Source organism: Rhinolophus sinicus, chromosome 2 (genome assembly GCF_057876585.1).
Source record: "Rhinolophus sinicus isolate RSI-liver-muscle chromosome 2, RSI-T2T, whole genome shotgun sequence".
Classification (NCBI taxonomy): Eukaryota; Metazoa; Chordata; class Mammalia; order Chiroptera; family Rhinolophidae; genus Rhinolophus; species Rhinolophus sinicus.
Genome location: NC_142502.1, coordinates 170,329,313 through 170,352,434, shown reverse-complemented (window position 1 = coordinate 170,352,434; position 23,122 = coordinate 170,329,313). Strand labels below are relative to the sequence as shown.

Sequence of the window (23,122 nt, the reverse complement as noted above, 5' to 3'; positions counted from 1 at the left end):
AAAAGGAATGTTTTCATAACAGTGTGATTTTAGAAGGCAGTAAATGAATTTGGAGGGAACGTGAGGGTTTTGTATGTGCTTCGCAGTCAGTGAAGAAGCACAAATAAAAGAAATCTTACAACGATCAGTTTGAGCCAAACTTTGAAAAGGGTACTTTACAATAATAGTATAAAGATGGGAGAAGTGGACCTGCTGTACCTTATAGTTTGTTTTTTCATCTTAATTTCCACCGATAATTTGAGTCCAGTGTTTTTTAGTTGTCCTTTCACTTGAGGCTAAGTTACCTCTAAATTGTAATGACATTTTAAAAGAGAAAGGCAGCATTGCAATACTGGGGGGGAAATGAATTAGCTGTTGTATGTATTATATATGTCATCATTAGGGGAGTTTTTTTAAAAAAAAATCTATGTGACTTTTTCCTTGTTTATTCCTTATATAAATCTTATAGAAAATATTTTCCTTATGCTTAAAGTGAGAGATTTCTGAGAGTTACACCATTGTGTAATGAATACCAGGCAGGGACACATTATGTAGCCAAGAATTAAAAATGTTCTTCCACAGTGAAAATGGTGCCAAAACTGTATCTTAGAAAGGTTGTTACTGATAATCTTCAACTGTTACAATCAAGTAAATAAATGGTATATCATAAGTGAATCCTAAGTAAGGATGTTTAGGTCTTTGATTTGTTAGAATGCAAATAAAAGCAATGATGAAAGTGACACCATCAACTGCCAGCAAAAAAAAAAAAAAAAATGGTATTAGTAAGATCTGGGCACTGATTATGCTCCGTATCACTGTCCTATTACTGCTTGTACCATAAATGGAGTAACTTCAACAACAACGCACATTCAGTATTGCACTGTTTTAGCGGTCAGAAGTCTGATGTGGGTCTAATTGCGCTAAAATTAAGGCATGGGCAGGACTAGTTTCTTTCTGTAGGCTCTGTGTAGAATCTGTTTCCTTAACCTTTCCACTTAATGGATTTCCCCATTCCTTGACTCCCTTCCTCCATCTTTAAAACCAGCAAGGACCGGTGGAGTCCTCACTGCATCACTCTGACGCTGAGTCTTTTCCTGCCTCCTGCTTCCCCGTATAAGGACTCTGGTGATTACATTGGGCCCAAATTAATCCAGGAAAATCTCCCTATCTTAAATTCAGCTGATTAGCAGTCCTAATTCTTCTTTGCCATGTAACATACTCACAGATCTAGGAATGAGGATGTGGACCTCTTTTGTGGGGTCATTAGTCTGCTTACCACATGCTAGTTACTATTGGCCCTCTCAATGTGCAGAGCTAGTAATGTACTTAGTATAGGAATCAATTTTGCAACAGGAATAGGTATCTCAGGTGGCAGAGCATCTAGAAAATTGATTAAATGGCACATGTCACACAGTATGAGATTGGTTTTGGTCCCACAGTAGTGTGAATCCTGAGACTGTAATCATAACCAAGAAGTCTCATCTTGCCAACCCAAACGGATGTTTCTTCAATTTAAGCAAGACTTTCTACTGTCTGCAGGTAGATATGCTAATCTGTTTGTGGAGTCTAGTGAAATCTGCAGTAAGGGTGGTTTTATCCATTTTTCTCCATTCTGTGGTATTTCAAGTTTGAAATTATATTTAGAATCAAGTTTGCTTTAGAATAGTATTTAATTGCTCATATTTTATACTTTGATTTCTGTCTTGTGTTTTCAGCATAGGCACATTTGAAACCTAATGATACAGGCATACTACAACAGGATTATTACAGGAAAAAGTCATAAAATTGTCTGCCTCCTCTCAATGTTTTTGAAAGCCAGAGCCTTCATGGAATTTAATCACCTTAAAAGAGGGATGTAGAAAGCCTTATTTCACTTAAAATGTGAGTTCCAAGAAGGCAGACCTTCCCTAACTTTCTGTAGCATTTAGTACCCTGACAGAAATTGAAATTCTGATAAATATAACTACTTGTTCTGGATTTATTTGTATAACTTTTGTTATATACACTCAGTACATATATTATTTGATCATGATTGTTGTGATATAAGTTTATATAAAATTTGCGTCTGTTCATATTACCATTCACTCTCATTTAATAGAGGCATCCACACCTTGCATATTCAGGACTGAAAATACGTTGAAGAGAACAGTTTGTCTATTCTTCTACATTGCTTTTGGTTTCTGGTGTTGCATTCCTGGTCTCGTAGTGGATGCCGTAATTAATGAATGAATACATGGACAACAGTGATAAATCACCTGAATCTGTCTTTGAAGTTCAGGTTTTAGAATACTAGGTGAGTAGTGTAGATATTTTTCTGATTCCCTTAACTGTATCCATCTACACTAAAATGAAAAAAAAAAAGGATTAAAATGATGAAAGTGCTTGCATTTTATTGAGAAAGAATGCATAATGTTAAAACTACCCTCAATGTAAATAGTTTATTTATTTATTTATTTATTTTTTACCCCACCACTTCTAACACTTGAGAAAAGAGAATTTAAGCCATGGAATAGCTTTGAACAGTAGAGTAACTCAGGGGTTATTCCTGTCTACTTTGAGAAGGTAATGCTGATAACATAAACGGGGTTTTTGAAAGAAGACAGCAGTAGCAATACCATGCCAGCATCCACAGAATCTGTCTTTAAAAGCCTTCCAGACTCCCAGCCCTTGTCTGAGAACCTGAGTTGATAGATGGAATGTTCCCCAATGGCAAAGTTGGAAAGACAAGTTATATAGCTTAATTTCAAATGACATGAGCAGTTGTCCTGTCATCTATCAGCCCATAGGTGTATTTTAATGTCATAGAAATGTACAGTTGAAGGTCTCAAGAATATTCAGAAAGCTCTGGCTATTGCTTTTAAACACTAATAAAACATGCTTTGATGGCAGTGAAATGGGGAAAAACTCACGAAGTGTTCCAGTGATTTTTATGAAAGGGTGAAAAATGTTTAAGCTAAAAGAAGTAAAAATTCCAAAGCATTAGTGATGTATAAAGGGAACAAGAGGTGGCAAAGGACCAGCGGGGAAGAATCATCATATCTTCAAAGGAGAGGTTAAAGAGGCTGACTGATTCAGCCATTTTACTTCCCTTTCTGGCATTTCTGAAACATATACAAACTATTAGAAGAGTTTTACGGCACAGCCCCACCCACAGGTCTTGCTACTGCTCCCTCCCTGAAGGGAGCAACAGATATTCTCACTTGGAATGGAGAAATACATTCTACATGTCAGCCTTTTTCAGTATAGAATATTCTTTACAAATAGGAGGATAATGCAGAGCTAGTATTTGAGGAAAACACACAACTTTTTTTTTTAAGTTTATTGGGGTGACAACTGTTAGTAAAGTTACATAGATTTCAGGTGTACAGTTCTGTAATACATCATCTTCTATAAATCACATTGTGTGCTCACCACCCATAGTCAGTTCTTTTTCCATCACCATATATTTGATCTCTTTACCCTCATATACCAGCCCCTCCTCCCTTACCCTCTGATAACCTCTAAACTATTGTCTAAAAACTCACAACTTTAAATAGAGTAGTACTAAAAAATGGAAAATCTAACCTCGGAGAAGTAGATAATTCTCTGAAGAGAATTTAAACTGTGTTTTATACTTTAGAGAGAGTCAAGTGTATATTACATAGAGGCTGTTTAGGACACTGGTTAAAAACATCAACTTTGGAGCCACACTGGCTACATTTGAAGGCACACTGGTTTTACCACTTCCTAGTTCTTTGAGTCTCAATGTGCCCCAGTTTCCTCACCCATAAAATAGGGATAATAATTTTACCTAATTCATAAGGTTGTCCTGAGAATTAATTGAATTAATGAAAAATGCTTAGAACAGTACCAGACACATAGTAACCATTCAATAAATATTTTTATTATTACTCTTTGTATTTGTCATAACTTATCTTTCTATTTGTCCATAAAATTGGGCTGCTGTTAAAAAGAAGCAATTGTAAAACTTGGAAATGATCAGTTAGTAGACCTCCTTTTGTCTGTTGTTGACAGCAGATGCTGCAAAGCTGCATCACAAAGCTGCCTGCTTAATATTATCAAAACAATTATTCATGTATTCATCTCGGTATCCCGGATCTGCACTACGGATCCTGCAGACACGGTCTTCACGAGTGCATCAACAGAAACTTGTGTCACCTGCAGTAAATCATCCTCAGCCCGCATCACCCGCCTGCCTCCCGACGCAGTGCTGACCGGGAGATAAGGGAGCCTCACTTTGACACACTCTGGGGAGAATTGAGATTCTCATCATCGAGGAGCTAGTGATACTGAAGTCTGGTGCTATTACTTACATCAGGGCCTCAGAGAGGATGCAGCCTTGCCTTCTGCTGAGTGGGGATGGCACACAGTGAGAAGGGGCTGAAAGATGGAATTGTCTTCATCAGTCAAGCAGTGAAGCTGAGCAAGTGAGTGACCAGCAACTGTGGATCACCCAGTGTCTTCACTAAGTTAAGACAATTGTTAAACTTTGATTAAAATATGTCTCAGCTTTAAATGGGAGCCACACAGATGAGCCAAAAAAATTTATTTTTTAATTAAAATTTTAAATTGAAAAATTTTTTAAAGAAACAGATAAAATTTTCTTAATATGTTTTATTAACCAAATTTATCCCAAACATTATCATTTCAATATGTAGCCAACGTAAAAATCATTACTGATCTCATATATTTTCTTCTAATTATGTCTTCACAGTTGGTTTTGTTGTTTTATATGTACAGCTAGTTTTTCTCAGTTCAAACTAGCCACATTCCAGCGCTCAGTGACCCTAGGTATTAAACAAAAGGAAAGTGAGTGAATGAAAAGAGGATGGTCCCAGAAGTGTTCACACACACAGTCATTCTGGTTTTCTAGCATCCAACAGCAAGATGCAAACATGAACTGTGACAGTCATAGAGTCGATAAAATATGAAAACAAACTCTTTGCCCCTTAAAGCACATTTATTTCTGATGATAAAAGTTAAGCAGACATTTCTAAGTTGATCTTATCAAGCACATAGTGTCACATAATCATCAATGTCTGTGAAAAAACATCCTAACATTCAAGACTGGGATGAGTTTCACTGGGCTACTTTTCATAATATCCTTCATTGTTCTCACTGCATGAAAAATGAACCAAAGAACCTCAAAAGCCCAGTGAGTCAGAAGAAAAGCAATCTGTAGGACATTTGGAAGGAGGTGATATCCGATGGCACCCAGCAAATGGCTCCACATGTCTGGCTCTGCATTTCGGTGGATTTCTGGGTACCTGAAGCAGAGGTCGTAAAACTGGCAAATAATGGGCTTCATGAGACCTACCGCGTCTTTATGCCACAGAATTAGTTCCCACAGTGTCTATTTTTAAAAATTATATCCTAACATAAAAATCAGGCAAGGTCACATAAAATCCAGATTTTGAGCAATTGTGAAGCTGGACACAGGTAACACGGGATTTTCATTTTCACGAAGTGAACACGTTGCTGGAGAGCGCCCCCTGCTGTATTGGCTGCTGTGCACCGCCCACCTCATACCCGGGTGCAGAACGGATTCACTTCACTCACCCATGTCAACTCAGCCCAAATAAATCTTCATTCACTGACAACCTTCCTGCAGAGGCAAAATGGGACCGTTTCTTCTTCAAACAATCCCATCAACGTTGCTTCTCTCTGTCCAATTCTGTAAAGGTGTGAATGCCCCTGAGTTTAAGGTCATTTCTATGGCAGCTCTTACGCATACAACCAGCCAAGTATTAGACTCCATTCTTTTTTTTTTAAGTTTCAGGTGTACAAAACAATGTAATAGTTAGACAGTTATCATTTATACCCCTCACAAGGTGATAAACCCCCTTTTCCAATCTACTACCCCTCTGACATCGCATACAGCCGTTACATTTCCATTGTCTCTATTCCTTATGCTGTACTCCGCTTCTTGTGAATGTATGTGTATATATATACATATGTATATACACAAATAAATAAAATTATAGTTGACATTCATTATTATTCAGCTTCAGCTTCAGGTATACACTGCAGTGATCAGGCATCTACACCGTCCATGAGGTGGTCTCTGTAATAAGATAAGTGTCCATCGGATACCCTACCAAATCTTTACAACCTTATTTCCCCCAACCTGACTTTCGTATCCCCGTGGCACTCTTGTGGTTACCGATTGTGCTTTCTAATCCCCTCACCTTCTCCCTCATCCCCTGCCCCCTCCCATCTAGCAACCCTCAGTTTTTCCTCTGTGTCTCTGAGACTGTTTCTGATTAGTTCATTCATTTATTCTTTACTTTAGATTCCACATATAAGTGAGATCATATGGTATTTGTCTTTCTCTGTCTGACTTACTTCACTTGACATAATGTTCTCTAGGTCCATCCGTATTGTTGCAAATGATAAGATTTCGTTCTTTATGGCTGCATTAAAACTCCATTGTATAAATGTACCACAGTTTCTTAATCCAGTCGTCTACCGATGGGCATTTGGGTTGTTTCCATGTCTTGGCTATTGTGTATAGTGCTGCAATAAACAGAGAGGTGCATCAATTTTTTCGAATTAGTGTTTTGGATTTCTCTGGATAGACACCTAGGAGTGGAATTGCTGGATCATAAGGTATTTCCATTTCCAGTTTTTTGAGATACCTCCATACTGTTTTCCATAGTGGCTGTACCAATCTGTAATCCCACCAGCAGTGCACGAGGGATCCCTTTTCTCCACATCCTCGCCAGCACTTGTTGTTTGCTGATTTTTTGATGATAGCCATTTTGACTGGGGTGAGGTGGTATCTTGTGGTTTTTATTTGCATTTCTCTAATGATTAGGGAGGTTGAGCATTTTTTCATTAGGGAGGTTGAGCATTTTTTCATATGTCTGTTTGCCATCTGTATGTCCTCTTTAGGAAAATGTCTCTTCATGTCCTCTGTCCATTTTTTAATTGGGTTGTTTGTTTTTTTTAGAGTTGAGTTGAATGAGTTTTTAATAAATTTTGGATATTAACCCCTTATCAGGTATATCTTTGACAAATATCTTCTCCCATTTAGTAGGATCCCTTTTTGTTTTATTGATGGTTTCCTTTGCTGTGAAAAATACTTTTTAGTTTGACATAATTCCATATGTTTATTTTTTTCTATTCCCTTGCCCTAGGGGATATTATCAGTAAAAATATTACTCTGGGTGATGTCTCTAAACTTTCTTCCTGTATTTTCTTCTAGGAGTTTTATGGTTTCAGATCTTACATTTAAGTCTTTAATCCATTTTGAATTTATTCTTGTATATGGTGTAAGGAGGTGGTCCCGCTTCATTTTTTTTTTTTTTTTTTTTTTTTGTGTGTGTCTGTCCAGGTTTCCCAGCACCATTTATTGAATAGACTGTCTTTACCCCAACGTAAATTCTTGCTTCTATTGTCGTAGATTAAATGACCATATAGGCATGGATTTATTTCTGGGCTCTCTATTCTGTTCCATTGATCTATGTGTCTGTTTTTATGCCATTGCCATGCTGTTTTGATTACTGTAGCCTTGTAGTATAATTTGATGTCAGGTATCATTATACCTCCCACTTTGTTCTTTTTTCTCAAGATTGCTGAGGCTATCCGGGGTTTTTTATGATTCCATATAAATTTTAGGATTATATGTTCTATTTCTGTGAAAAATGTCATTGGTAGTTTGATAGAAATTGCGTTGAATATGTATATTGCCTTCGGCAGTATGGACATTTTAACTATATTAATTCTTCCTATCCATGAACATGGTATGTGTTTCCATCTATTTGTATCTTTTTTAGTTTCTTTCTTCAGTGTCTTATAACTTTCTGAGTACAGATCTTTGACTTCTTTGGTTAAATTTATTCCTAGGTATTTTGTAGTCTTTGAAGCAATTGTAAATGGGACTGTTTTCTTAATTTCTCCTTCTGGTATTTTCTTATTGGTATATATCCAGCTTTTTTTCTCATTTGCATTTGCATGAAATATCTTAACTTCATCCCTTCACTTTCAGCTTGTATGTGTCTTTTGATCTGAGGTCTCTTGTATACAGCGTATGCAAGGGTCTTCTTATCCACTCAGCCACCCTATGTCTTTTGATTGGAGCATTTAATCCATTTACATTTACAGTGATTATTGATAGGTATATAGTTATTGCCATTTTGTCATTTGTATTTCTGGTGTTCGTTAGATTGTTTTCATCTTCTGTTTACAGAAGCCCTTTTAACATTTCCTGCATTGCTGGCTTGGTGGTAATGAATTCCTTTAGCTTATTCTTTTCTGGCAAGCTCTTTATCTCTCCTTCAATTTTAAATGATAGCCTTGCTAGATAAAGCAATCTCGGTTGAAGGCTTTTGTTTTTCATCACTTTGAATACTTCCTGCCACACCCTTCTGGCCTGCAAAGTTTCTGTGGAAAAGTCATTTGATGGTCTTATAGGAGTTCCCTTGTATGTAATCTGCTGTCTTTCTCTTGCTGCTTTTAGGATTCTCTCTTTGTCTTTAACCTTTGCCATTTTAACTATAATGTGTCTTGGTGTGGGCCTGTTTGGGTTCATCTTGGTTGGAACTCTCTGCACTTCCTGGGCTTGTATGTCGGTTTCCTTCACCAGGTTAGGGAAGTTTTCAGTCATTATTACTTTGTTCTTGATCCCTTGCTCCCTCTCTTCACCTTCTGGTATTCCTCTGATGCACATGTTTTTGCACTTGATGTTATCCCAGAGGTCTCTTATACAATTTTCATTTTTTTAATTCTTTTTTTCTTTTTGTTGTTCCGCTTGGGTGATCTCTGCTAACTTGTCTTCTACATCGTTGATTCGATCCTCTGCCTCATTTAACCTGCTGGTAATTCCTTCAAGTGTGTTCTGTGTTCTTTATTTCAGTCATTGTATTCTTTAGTTCTAACTGGTTGTTCATTATGATTTCTCTATCCTTCCTTATGTCATCACAACGCTCCTTGAACATTCTTATCATCAATGGTCTGAACTCTGTCTCTGATAGGTTGGTTACCTCTATTTCATTTGGTTCCAGTTCTGGAGGTTTCTTCTGTTCTTTTATTTGGGACATTTTTGTTTCCCCGTTCTGGCTGACTCTCTGTGTTTGCTTCGATGTATTAGGTAGACCCCTAGGGTTCTCAGTCTTTGCTGGGTGGTCTTATGTAGTATGTGTCCTTTATATTTGACTCGTACCACTTCCCTATTCTCCTGTGCGTGTGCTCCAAAGGTGACCCTTGTGTTGTGTTTGTTCTCCTATTAAAGTTGAGCTTTAATTGCTTTTGGCTTGTCAGTAGGTGGGATTGACTTCTAGGCTGTCTAGTTGTGAGAATTGGCTCTGCCCACAGTGGATGAGCTGCTGCATGAGGGTTGACCGCCCAGATGAGACTTGGCCCCTATGGGCTCTTTTGCCTGTAGAGAATTCCCTCTGGGTGTGTCACTTGTAGGTCAAACACATAATACTCTGGTTTGGTCTGGAGTTGGCCTCTGGGTGTGTGTAGGGCCCTGGTGTAGGGCAATTTCAGAGCAAAACAAATCAACAAGCACAACAACAGCAACAACAAAGAAAAAAACAAATACACTCCCATGTAAAAAGAATTGACAACCCACACTCAACCCAGGCAAAAATATCAAAAATACACACACACACACACACACACACACACACACACACACAAATCAATACAGAAAAATGGAAAGAGGAAAAGTAGGACAAAGAAGAGAAAAAAGAAGAGAGAAAGAGGGGAAATGTATATATATGTACATACAATATATGCTAAAAATGATAGTCATACAAAAGAAAACAGCTTTTTGCCTTAAGCCCACCAAACAATCTCCAGGTTGTCCTCTGTTGTACAGAGTCCTCTACGTCTTGTGCAGGCAGATCTGGCCATCTGGCGCCCAGAGTAACCCTGGCCCTGCAGTTCTAGATGAGTAGGGCTATGAGGTGTGGTTGGTAGTTTCCACAGAGTCAGTGCACTTTCTGCTCTCACCGGCACATACGTGCACTGAGAGCACCACAGCCGGCCACTGGGACATGGGCTTCTCTGTGCACAGGTCTCCTGAGTCTTAGGACACTTCCTCCGTCGGGGGGTGTGGAGGGCTGGAGATTTCTGAGCCACTAAAAGCCCAGAGCTGCCTCTGCCCCCTGCTCTTAACCCCTGTATGTGACTCTGCAGCTGTAATTGTCTTGCCACAGCAGCAGCCCAGAAAAGGCGGGGGCTGGGAAGGGAGGTGTCTGCCATCTTCCAGCCCAGCAGTGTCACACTCTTCCTATCCTCTTCCCTAGGTCACAATTGCAAAGCGGCTTTTTCCAGGTCCTGAGTACTACGGCTCCTCTGTCATCTGACATACTCCTCAGTTCAGGGACCAGCTAGAGACTCTAAAGGGTGGGGGTAGAATTGCTGTGGGAGAGTGGGGGTAAGGGGCTCAGGTATGGCTTTTGCTTTTTTGTTTGACCTAGGGCCCAGCTGGAGATCTCTGATGAGGTTACTGCCTCAAATGTGGGATAAGCTGCTCTCTCTGCAGGAGAGATCAGCTGTAGGACGCAGAGAAAGAGCCCACCTCCTGGCTCCTGTAATCTCTGTTCTGTGTCCTCGGGCCCCCACGTCTCCACAGCCGCAGATGCGGCCCCGTCTCCACTCCGCTCCCTTCCCTCTTCCCCTGCTCGCCCAGTTTGCCCATCTTTGAGTAATCCTTGTCGAGCCTCTTAGCTGTTCTGTGTGATGAGCAGAGAGTCCTCTGATGGGTTATACGTGTTCAATTTGTGGTAAGTTCCAGAGGAGAATTTAAGAAGACCACATTGCTGCCGTCACTCCTCTAGACTCCATTCTTTGATTCAGCTGAGCTGGTGGTAGAATCTAGTGCTTTACAAGGATTGTGCTGAATGGAGTATTAAACCGTTGGATTTATTCCTGCTCCGTGCTCCAATGCACTTCAGGGAAATGTTCCATTTTCACCAATGATGGTGACCCAACCATGCTCTGACCTCTAAGAAGAATGGGATGCAGGGCTGTTGGCAGCTAATGTCACTTTAGAGATACACATCTTTAGACAGTGCTGGAATCATGGGGGAAGAGACGCTCTATTTCTGTTGGCTGATGGGATATGATGTCATCTGGTGGCAGTTGTTGGGCATCTTGCTTTCATAAAGGGGAAGACCACCTGAGAATGACGCCAGCACATAGGGAAGGAGGCAAAGCCAACAGGTCAGGGGAGATGATTCCTGTTGACATCACTCAGTGCCCAGGAAGGAGAATCTCTCATAGAAGTCCCTGTGGACTTCCTGTAATATCTCATTGGCCAAAACGGTGTCATGAATCCTTGCCTCATCCAATCGCTAGCAGGGGGTTAGGGGAGGAGAGTGGTTGCCATAACCGACTTTGACCAACTGTGATTCCTTCAAATTGAGCATCCACAGGAAGAAGGCAGCATGTGTGCTATGTGAGCAAGCAACACCATCCTGCCACAAAGGAGAAATGGACAAGGGGGGAACTGAGGGTTCAAAGCCAAGGGAACAGAAGACCAAGAGGGTACACCATGCAAAGGTGCAGAGTTGTGCCAATTAAGTCCAAGTATTACATCACTCCATGCTCCTCAAACTGGAGGATGCAAAACAAGAGTACCCAATACATCTTTCTGAAGCAAGACATTTATTGAAAGGTTTAGAAAACCAAGTTACTTTCATAAGAACCATCCATCCCCTTCCCACAGTGCAGGGAGGGGAAGACGGGCCCAAGGAAAACCCACCCAGTCTCTGAAGTTGCACCCAGCTGGGGTCCGAAGTGCTAGACCTGCAGCGAGGGTGGTCCCTCTTGTATGCCAGGGAGCTCCAGGCTGTCCTCCAAGGAGGTGCTTCTGAAGGCCTCAGCATATCCAGTTCAGCCCCTAAAATGTAGGGAGCCCGGCTTGACCTCCCCAGAGTCTGGTTCTAATCCTGCCTTTGCCTACCAGAATCTAAAGGGGCTTTACCTGATTCGGTTTGCAGTACCCCTTTTTTGGTGGCAGACAGAAGATCTTCCTAAAAATGTTCAAGCACCTCCTAGCCCTGCGCCACCGGCCCTGTTTATTTTCTTCTGAGTTTCTACTGCTGCTGGTGGTGCTGTGGCTGGAGAGAGAGTCCCCAGGGTGACACTGGGGTGCTGGGCTAGGGATGGTGGTGCTGGAACCAGGGATGAGCTTGGGAATGGCAGTCCTGGACCCTGGTCTGTGCTTGGGAGTGGTGGTCGTGGATCCTCGACTGGGCTTGGGAGTGGCCGTCCTGGAGCCTGGTCTGTGCTCTCGAGTGGTGGTGCTGGTACCTGGTCTGTGCTCGGGATTGGCTGTTCCGGAGCCCTGGTTGGGCTCGGTAGTGGTGGTCCTGGAGCCCCGGCTGGGTTTGGGAGTGGCGGTCCTGGATCCCCGGCTGGGTTTGGGAGTGGCGGTCCTGGAGCCTGGTATGTGCTCGGGAGTGGCGGTTATGGAGCCTCGACTGGGCTCGGGAGTGGCCGGCCTGGAGCCCCAGCAGTACTGGGGAGTGGAGAGCTTGGGAGTGGCGTTCCGGGGCCGCCAGCTGGGCTCAGGACTGGCGGTCTTGGCTCCTGTGCTAAATGGGCGGATGGTGGTCCTGAACTCAGTAATGGTGGAGCTGGACTCCAGGATGGTGGACGGACCGCCGGACTCTTGGGCCTTCTCCGCTGGCTTGTAGTCCGCAGGCTGCTGCTCTGCCTTCTGGGAACCGGACCACTCTGTTTGACCCTCCTGGGCTGGGGAGGGACTGCAGCTCTGGAGCTCAGGAGGATGGAAGGGTTTTACCTGGATGGTATGGTATGCGAATTTTGGGTTTTGTCTGTGTAAGATGTAATAGGTGGCCATGATGTTATTATACGTGTTGTTTGCCAGTGTGTCCTTGATGTCGTCTTGATGAAAGCCCAGAGTCACCAATTGTTCTATTACCCTGGGCTCTATGACGTCACTGGGTGGCTCAACATATGGCTTCAGTTCTTCCTCTTGGTTCATATTAAGCCAGGGATCTGGCATGATGTTCTTCAGATTTTCTCTATGCTCAGGTTTGGGTGTGAGCAGTTTTTGGAGGAGGGTTTGTACTTCGATGGATAGATAAGGTGGCATATCATACTGCCCACTGCCTGACCTCTCCAGCAGCTCTTCCCAGCTGATATCCTCAAAAGGGATGGTGTCCGTGAGCATCTGGTACAGCATCACTCCCAGGCTCCAGGTGTCCGTGGCACAGCCATCATATATTTTACTGTGGAACAGTTCTGGGGCTGCATACATGAAACTGCCACAAAACGTGCTGAGTTGATGGATATTGGAGGAAGCTCCAAGTCCAAAGTCTGTAAGCTTGGCATTCATCTCAGAGTCTAACAGCACGTTTTGTGGCTTCAGGTCCCGGTGAGCAATGCCCTTCTCATGGCAGTAGTGCACTGCTGACACCAGCTGCCGGAAGACTCCATGGGCCGTGTCCTCCGACATGCAGCCGTGGGTACGCAGGTAGTCCAGCATGTCGCCTCCGGGCACGAACTCCATAACTAGGAAGAGGTATTCCGCCGAGCTGATCACGTGGAATAGCTGGACGATGTTAGGATGGTGCAAGTCCTCCATGCAGAGGACTTCGTGCAGGAGAGATCTGCGTATCCTCTTGGAGACCTGTTGGTCAATGATTTTCACCGCCACCTTCGTCTTTGTGAGAATGTGCTCACCCAACACGACCTTGCCAAAGGCGCCCTGTCCGATGATTTCCAGGAGCTCGTAATGGGCACTGATGGGCCCCTGGTCAACACGGATGTCTCTAATGTTACGTGCCATGGTGACCCACTAACTACGCTCACTGACGATACTAACTATGCTCTCCAACTACGCTACCAAACAATAACTACACTAACCACACTGACTAAATATACTAACTGTACCAACAATATTACTGCTAATAGACAATAATAACTATACTAACTACGCTGACACTACTAACTCTAATATTACTGTGATAATAAACAATAACTACGCTAACTACGCTGACTAAATATACTAACTGTATCAATGATATTACTGCTAATAGACAATAATAACTATACTAACTACGCTGACACTACTAACTAATATTACTGTGATAATAAACAATAACTACGCTAACTATGCTAACTAAATATACTAACTACCAACAATATTACTGTGCTAATAAACAATACCACGCTAAAAGGTCCAAGTCCAACAGGTCACCACAAATCAGCTTCCTGGGCTATAACGGACAGAAAAGCTCAGCCCAGCCAGGGCCTCATATAGCAGCTTGGGGTCATTCCATCACAGTGGTGCTTTATGAGCTCAGAGCCAGAAACTGACCCTATGTTGCTAAGGATAAGCCACTGTGGTTTTCTCAGTTTGGGGTTTCAAGACCCCTTTACTCTGAGAAAAAGGGGGAACCCCCCAAAGAAATTTTTGTTTATGTGGATTATTAAAGACTGATATTTACTTTATTAGAATTTGAAGTCTGTAGGATACTTAAAAAAAGAAAAAAAGACATGAATTAGAATGTTTTTCCAGGGGCGGATAGTGTTGCATTTTGAAAAGCCCCTAAGATGATTTGTTTCCACTCCTTCAGCCAAGAAATGGTGCTGCCCTTTGAGAAGCACTACTTGGGTGTATAATAAAGTAACTTTTATGTAAAATGTTCATTTAAAAGGTATCTACAAGCAATTGTTCTTTAAAACTACCTTGTGCTTATTTATACCATAGCTTAGCTGAGTAGTTCCCTCAGAAAATACTTTCAGGTGTGTATTCATTTGGGATACCTTCAGTTTTTTTGTTTGTTTGTTTTGTTTTTAAATAAATGAAACCCTGTTAAAAGTGAATTTGCTTCCAAAAGTGGCTACTTCATAGGCATAAAATTGGCTGGGCACAGGGGAGTCAGATTGAAATAATGCTAAGGACACAAAGTCTGCAAATTTTCACCATTGATTCAATCCAGTTAATTGCACAATTTCAGTTTCACAATTTCCAGAAGTAAGTGTTGCCTGTTTTTCTCTAGTAAATTATCATATGTCAATGTTTGATACATTGATTAGAACAGATTTTTTGTCAATGTTTGTATCAGTTTAAAATAATCTATTTCAAATCATGGGAAAATCGTGAATATTTACTGAGTATGTTGGATCTGATCTCAGTATTCTTGAAGAGAGACTTTTTTTCTTTAAGCACTGCCTGATCCACTGCACTGAAGCTCCAAACATAGCTGAAACTAAACCATTAGTTTTAAAACTAAACCAGTAAGCCCTTTAGGCTATGCCTCCCACCTTTCTCCATTAGCAGCACACAAAATGGAATGAAAGAAACATCTTGGAATTATTATAATTCAATGCTTTTGGATAACTTATTTATGCCATATGTTTTGTGCCAAGTGTGTTTTTTTTTTTTTCTTAAAGTTCATTCATTCAACTTTGTCTTCCTCACCAGCTCCCAGACGCCATTATCTTTCCATTAGTGAACTCTGATGTACCTCTTCCTATGGTCTTTGATCTGTTGCGAGCCTTTCTACATTCTTCTCGGTGGTGTTTTGGGTCCTACAGAATGCCCCTCCCCATCTCCCCACACTCTCGGGATTTATAGGGACACTCATCAATACTGAGATATTCTGAAAAATACTTCTGTTCTAATTGATACCTGCAAAGGTACCAAATTAGACACCTAACAGCTAAAGATCAAATTAGTGAGTTGGATGATCAAGACAAGGGATTTTCCTTGGACACAATGTCAAATGAAAGGAGATGAAAAGTATGTGAGGCCAGATCCAGAAGTTTGTTTTTTTTAATATTATATTTATTGGGGGTGACATTGGTTAATAAAATTATATAGGCATAAAGTGTACAATTCTATAATATCTCATCTGTGTATTGCATTGTGTGTTCACCACCCAAAGTCTAATTTCCTTCTGTCACCATATATTTGACCCCCTAGATCCAGAAGTTTTAACATCTAACAGAAGTTCCAGACAGAAAGGTTGAGAATGAAGAGGAGAAAAACATATTTTCTTAAATAATGGAAGCAATATCCCCAATATTAAAGAAAGACTCATTGGAAGCGCATACCTACTGCTGAGAAGAATTAATGCAAAAGTTCCATACCTAGACTCATACAGGTGAAATCTTCCAGAGGAAAAAAAATTAGGTTATCTACACAAATCAGATTGATATCAGACTTCTTACTAGCGATATTAGATGATAGAAGACAGTGGAAAATAGCTTTGAAATTCTGAGGTGAAAATGATTTGGCATCTCGAATTCTGTTTTTAGCCTTACTAACCTCCAATATTGAGAACAAACATACATTTCAGGAATGCAAAGACTCAAACCATTTTTTGAAAGATATTCCTTCAGGAGGACTAATAGGAGGACATAGAATACAAGAAACAATGGTAAACAAAGAAGTCAGCAAACGTAGAGTCAAGTCTAAACAATTTAACATGTTTCTGTGAAGCATGAGGAATATGTTAGTAATAATAATGAAATAATAATGATAGCCATTTTGGGGAACTATTGGATAGTTCTACAAATTTTGCAAGAGGGACCAGAGGAAACCATACGTTTTTGTTTGGGGAAGATTATTATTTAATTCAATGTTGATAGAATTATGTAAGTTTAAATGTCAAAAAAGGAAAAGGGAAAAAAATTGAAGGATAACCACTAAAAGAACAAAATAGGGTATACAATTTCCAAACCACCACTAGAGTAGGGGTCTGGAAACTGTTTCTGTAAAAGCCTAGGTAGTAAATATTTGAAGCTTTGCAGTAACTACTTCTCGGTTGCACAAATTCTGCTCTGCCACTGTAGCACCTAAGCAGCCATAGACGATATATATAAACAAATAGGTGTGGCTGAGTCCTAGCCAAACTTTGTTTATAAACACTAAAGTTTGAATTTCCCATAATTTCTGCATATTACAAAATGTTCTTCTTGTGGGCCATACAAAGATAGATTTGCTCCATAGTTTGCTGACCTCTGCATTACAGAACAAAGGAAGTGGGCAAAGAAAACTTAGTTTTAACAAAAAACAGAAAAGGGGAGAAAAGTGGACCTGAAAACATAAGGAAGTATAACAAACAAGAAACATAAGTTGGGAAAAGGGAAAAAAAAAAAGCAGTGATCGGAGTAAAGTTTTCCAGTAAAGACACATTTTCAGATTGGATATGTCCTAAATGATAATGGTACTAGGTCATGACATATCTATATTACAGAACAGTGCTATTTAAAGTGTGATTCATATAATAGGGCCAGTTAGCAAACTGGTCTACCATATATACAGAACTACAGTAGTTGAAAACTTTTCAAGTGTTGTGACACTGTTATAACTTCCAAGTGTGTGATCATCTTTCTACTAATTTATTGTATTTTACAAAACTGTCAGTCAATAATGGTTTGGAAATTAAAAAACAGAAAACTGGTTTGAGAAACACTATTAGAGAAGACAATGCAGGTATTAAGAAAATGAAGTAGGTCCATATATATAGACAAATTTTAAAAAAGCAAATTAGGCCAGTATAGAGGTATGGTTCAATGTCCTTTTTTTAAAAAAAACACAATACCAATCATATATGTAGTGAATTTTTAAAATATAGAACAATTCACTTCAAATTATTAACCGTGATTACAAAAAAGATGTGATTGGGTAGGATAGGGTTGAAGGACATGATAATAAAGGACTATTTTCATGTTCTATTTTTCATGGCATATACTTTTGATCTTTTATAGCAGTGTTTTCATTTATTGTGTATAATGTAATCCTTTATTAAATTAATGACCTCTTGATCTTTTAAAGAATTGGTTCTTGTCAATTGAATATCCATGTGGAAAACAAGAACCTTTAACTTCTACCTCACACCCTATTCAAAAATTAATTTGAGATGGATCATAAGCCAAAATGTGAAGGTTAAAACTTGGTAACGCTTCTAGAAAAATATGTGGAATAATGTCTTCATGACTTTTAAGTAATCAAAGATTTCTTTAACAGGACACCAAAGCACCAAGCACAATGAAAAGATTTATAAATTGGGCTTCATTAATACTAGATGTTAGATTTATAGCAAGATAGCATTTAAGGGGAGAAAATGCAAGCTACAGATGGAATATGTTTAGTATATACGTGAAACCTAGAATTATATAAATTTTTTCTGTGTGTTTATTTGATGAAAACCTTTATATCCTACAAGTTAATAAGAAAAAGATAATCCCACTGAAAAATGGGCAAAAAGTTTGAAGAGGCATTTCACAAAGAAGCTATCCAGGTGGCCAATTTGCATATGAAAAGGTTCTCAACATCATTAATCCTAAGGGCAGTGCAAATGAAAACTATACCTGGATCACATGGCTAAAATGTTAAAGGACTCATAAGACCTGGTGTTGATGATGCTATAAATAGAACTGTTAGAACTCTCATACATTGCGGTGTCATTTGGTACAATCACGTTGAGAACCATGCTGTCTGCTGAAGCTGGACGCAGAAATCCTGTGATGCAACAGCTCCACTCCTGAGTATTCACTCAACAGAATAGAGTGTTTGTATTCAACAAAGATGGGTATGAGGCTATCTGTATTAACTTTATTCCTGGTAGCCAAGAAACCTCTCAATCAAAGTATAAATAATTTGTATTATTAATATATTAATGTAATTGATGCCTACACAGCAATACGTAGAAGAAAATACTGCTACACGTAACGTGGGTAAGTCTCACTGACATAATACTGAGCAAAAGGAGCCAGAGACAAAAGAATACCGACTTTGTGGTTTCATTTATATGATTCATGGTTAAAGAAGTCAGGATAGTGGTTTTGTTCAGCGGTGTATTGACTGGCAGGGGAGCACATAGGAGCATTCTGATATGCTGGCAATGTTCTGTACTTTAATCTGGATGGGGCCACACACAGACATGAAACAATTCATTAAGCTTTACACCTACACACTTAGTATTTGCATAGTTTACTGTTTTACCTCGATAAAAGTAAAAAACAGAGCCCAACTCATTCTTTACCCCCTTGTTTGAAATTCTGTCATTATCATATACCAAATTCGTAACACATTTAAGGGACTTTCTCTAAAGAGAAGTTTTGCATTGTTTTCCATTTGTCAAAACAGATACACTCTTCTGATTTAATCATTGTTTCTTCATAATACAGTTAATGAGTATATTTAATGGTGTGAATCTTTCCTACTATTCTTCTATTTCAAAATTACCTTGGCTATTGTCACCTCTTTATTGCTATGGATAATCTTTAGAATCATATGGCCAATTCCTCATACCCTCATACCATTGGAATTTTAATTGTAATTACATGAAACTGATAAATTATAAATTTGGAGATCATTAGTACGTGGATTGAGTTCAGAAACATTGTATGTGTCACCATTTCCTCTCAGTTGTGCAGGTACGTAGCCGTCTTCATGTGTCTGCAGGGTTTCTTTTACATTTTTGTTTTGCTATTGTGGATGGGAACTTTGTTATATTTTTATGTTCCTTGATATATATAATATCTTTGATATAACTATTATTAGAACTTCTTAATCATCATAATAATAGCTGTTTATTGAATACTCGGTGCTAAATAATCTTATTTACTTCTTAGGATAGCCCCTATCAGGTAAATACTATTACAGCATTATGCTCATTTTTACATTTGGGGCCAATGAGGGACAAAGGCTTCAGGCTGAACAGCTGGTCTGTGATGGAGCTGTGATTCAAACCCCGGTAGTCTCACTCCAGAATTACGCTGCCTTCAGACACTGCACTCTTGGTGTAGGTGTCTTCAGGGGAAGGAGAGGAGATGTGTGGGAGGGGCAAGTGTGGGGTCAAGTCTAGTACTAGTGGATATGACTGACAGCACAGTGGGTGAGTTGTCATTAGATGTGTATCAGCAAGACCTATGCTAACGTGGATTTGGAGGTGTATGCTTATTTCCGTTTGTAGAATACAGTATTCTAGTTTGGACTTATTCAAACCAAATAAAGTTCTACAGTTTTTCAAATCATTAACAGGTGATTTGATGACAGTTTTATATGTTCTCAGGGTATACTGTATTTACCAAATGACAATAGTTATTATTTTACATGTGTTCTTTGTTTGCAAGAACACTACTCATCCCCTCTAGCTGAAATAGTGAAAAGTCTATTGTAAAGTTACATATGACAGTGAGACAGATGGATTCTCGTGGATGTCCAAGGGGTGAATCCATAAACTGGCCAGCGCTTGTGGAGACTAAAACTGTCTTGTTCTGAATCAAAATTAGCTTTAGGTACCTCAGCAGCACGATTTTTTTTAGATCGTCACTAGAATGTGCTATCTTTATCTCGCCTCTGCTACTGTCTCTGTTACCTGCTTTTTTGTTCATCCATCTGCATTTGTATTACCAGCTTGTTTTCTGCATGGTCCCAGGTAAAATTTCTGAGAACATTTTATTGGTCATGATAGTTACTGTGTTTGGGCCAAGCATCTCATGCTTCATAGACTACTGAACAGACTTTACATTGGCTGCCTTAAGTCACGTATTTACCACAGCAATTCTAGTCATTTCTGGCCAGGGTGGGGTGGCTGGTTGGGTGAAACATGGCTCAATAGGGCTGCCTCTTCAGTAACAAGGTTGATTTGCCCCAGAGAAAGGGATGTGATCACAGTGTATACTCTGATTAACATGTGTAACAGCCATTGAACATTTTCCCTTTTAAATAAAATCTGAAGATGTGGCTAACATTGAAAATAGCAGTTGAATTTAGAGAATTAGAATAGTGCAAAAAGCAGAATATTAAAGTGTGCTTGTATACATGACTTGAGAATGGTCCTTTGCTTATTGCCTTGTAAACCTGACAATACATACTCGTAGTTGTATATCTCTTGTAGAGAGCTTGGTTACAATGTCTGTTTAGTTAGGATTGTTAAAACTTTGGATGAGTTACTGATAAATATTCGGGAAGTTTTTTTTTTCTGTGATATTTTAATAGCTAGGTTTGGCTCGAAAAAGATGTTTTTGAGAATTTTGCAAACCCCAGAATTTAGCAAAGTCCTTTAAGAATATTCTCTGGCATATGTGCTATTTAACCCAAGATCGGTGCTGAATTTAAGGTATATCATGAGATGCTTATTGTGATAGGAAATTATCTGCAGTAAAAAAACTGAAATATTACGTTCAATAATATGTGGTTATTGACAATAAAATTGTATGTCAATACTTGTTAAATTGATCCTAGGTTGGGCCATGCAGGCTGCTGCCTATGTCTTCATTCATCGGAAATGGAAGGATGACAAGAGCCATTTTGAAGACATGATTGATTATTTCTGTGACATTCGTGAACCACTTCAGCTCCTCATATTCCCAGAAGGGACTGACCTCACAGGTAAGATAGCCTGGGTTTGGATCACAGAATTTTAAAACATGAAGGAACTTAGAAATCATGTAGTCTAAACTTCTTACTTTTCTAATGAAGTAACTGAACCCCAACAAGATTAATGTCCCACCCCTATGGTCACTGAGCCAGTTAGCAGCACATTAGAACCCAACATTCCTGGTCTCCAGTCCATGGGATTTATGATGGGCAACCCCAAGAGATCACTGTTGTTCATATTTGCCAGCCTGGAGCTTTGTATGTTTAGTGAACACTGAACATATTTTAAATATCAGCATTTTATATAATTTTATATAATTTGTATGGAAGCACGGAAAACTGATAGCCAAAGCAATCTTGAGGAAGAAGAACAAAGCCTAGTTTTAAAATCCCCTTTCTGTTCTTTATATTCTCTGTCCTCTTCCAAGATACATATTTCTCTTTTAGACCCTTTTTTCTCAACTTCTTTTTTATAAGAAAAGGATCTGATAGTAACCCATTTCGTTTATTGTTGGTATAAGTTAATATGTTGCCTTTCTCCTAGTATTTTAAAGCCTTATTCCTAATATAAGCAGGAAAGGCTGTGTCCTTTCTCAGGAAAATTCAGCCACAATTGAATTGTGGAGAGGACATAGGAGGACATATTTAGGATTTTCTACCTTCCCAGATATCAAACTACATAGGTCAAGAATACAGGTGGATCGCAAGGAATTCTTCAAAAGATTAAAAACAAAATAGAGTGTTTCATCCTTACTAAATCAGTGCTTTTCACATTTTTTAAACCACAGACCATTTTTGTAGATGAAGCTGTGTATTGCAGTTTAGGATTTAAGACAGACTGAAGAACTGCTTTGGTTAAACGCTGGTGGGTGTGGGAGGTGGGTAGTCTTGGCCAGGAAGTTGGTGGGTGTGGGAGGTGGGTAGTCTTGGCCAGGAAGCAGTTCCATAGATAACTTCTCTACTCAAAAGAGCAAAGTTTAAAAAGGTTTTAATACCTTGCTTACTTCAAGAAAGACATAGCAGAATTTGAGAAGGATCCAGTGGATTGAGGTTTGCTGTAAGAGGGGAGACAGATTGAAGCAGAATAGAACTGAAATCTAAAAATCACACGTAGTATGGAGAGATGGAGCATGAACTTGGCTTCCAAATCCTCAATACCAGAACGAGGCAACTAAGAGCTATTAAGAGGGGCAACCCTTAGAAAACTTACGAGAGGAGAACATGCAAATGAACATACTAATACGCTCTCTGGACATAGTAATTTTTGGGACCAGTACGGAAAAAGTTAATGAAAAATATCATTTAAGTAAGTGAATGGGTGACTAAACCATAATATGTCAATAAAGGAAATAAAGGTATTTTGGGAAACATTTGCCATTGATAGCAAGGAAGAGATCTTTGACTCATCTATTACGGATGGAACTGAGCTAAATGAACCATGGTGATTTTTATATACTAGTATTATATGTTAAAATATATGCTTACTGTGTAGTATATGGTTGGTTTTTATAGTTAATATTCTAAAAGTAGTTAGATCACTGAGGATAATATTGGCTGCACATTGTTTAAGCTTGAAAATATAAGTTATAAGTTGATTGATTAACAGCAAGCTATCATTGGGAAATTATAATGGACAGACAGCCATACTTAAATTTTATGATACTTAGAATGCATAACCCTTAAATTTGGGTATTGAAATATCAGCTTTATTAGAGTGTCATTTACTGAAATGACAGATTGATTTATATTTGTGAATGCCAAAATGCACATAAAAAAATGGTATCTTTGGAAGTTGTTTAGTAGTTAAAAGCTAATAGAGGG

General features: G+C 39.4%; 2 protein-coding genes across 9 annotated transcripts in view; one reads left to right on the top strand and one right to left on the bottom strand.

The window, feature by feature from the left end:
• Positions 1–23,122, top strand: part of LCLAT1 (lysocardiolipin acyltransferase 1) — a 159,493-nt gene that overhangs the window by 71,438 nt on the left and 64,933 nt on the right. For 5 of the 8 annotated variants that reach the window (XM_088796232.1, XM_088796233.1, XM_088796234.1 and 2 more), the window contains exons 4-5: positions 13,331–13,435; positions 21,167–21,313. In XM_088796232.1, the coding sequence (XP_088652358.1) occupies positions 13,331–13,435; positions 21,167–21,313 (252 nt within the window). The remainder of the gene's footprint in view (positions 1–13,330; positions 13,436–21,166; positions 21,314–23,122) is intronic. The other 3 variants (XM_074331848.2, XM_074331846.2, XM_074331849.2) reach the window with 1 other exon arrangement.
• LOC148758954 (serine/threonine-protein kinase MARK2-like) lies at positions 11,720–13,318 on the bottom strand. Its single transcript, XM_088796230.1, has one exon. The coding sequence runs from the start codon at positions 13,295–13,297 to the stop codon at positions 11,903–11,905; it is 1,395 nt and encodes a 464-aa protein (XP_088652356.1). The 5' UTR covers positions 13,298–13,318; the 3' UTR covers positions 11,720–11,902.

Excerpts from the sequence above, each read along its gene's own strand:
- LOC148758954 (XM_088796230.1), bottom strand. The coding sequence starts at position 13,297 with ATGAATGCCAAGCTTACAGACTTTGGACTTGGAGCTTCCTCCAATATC.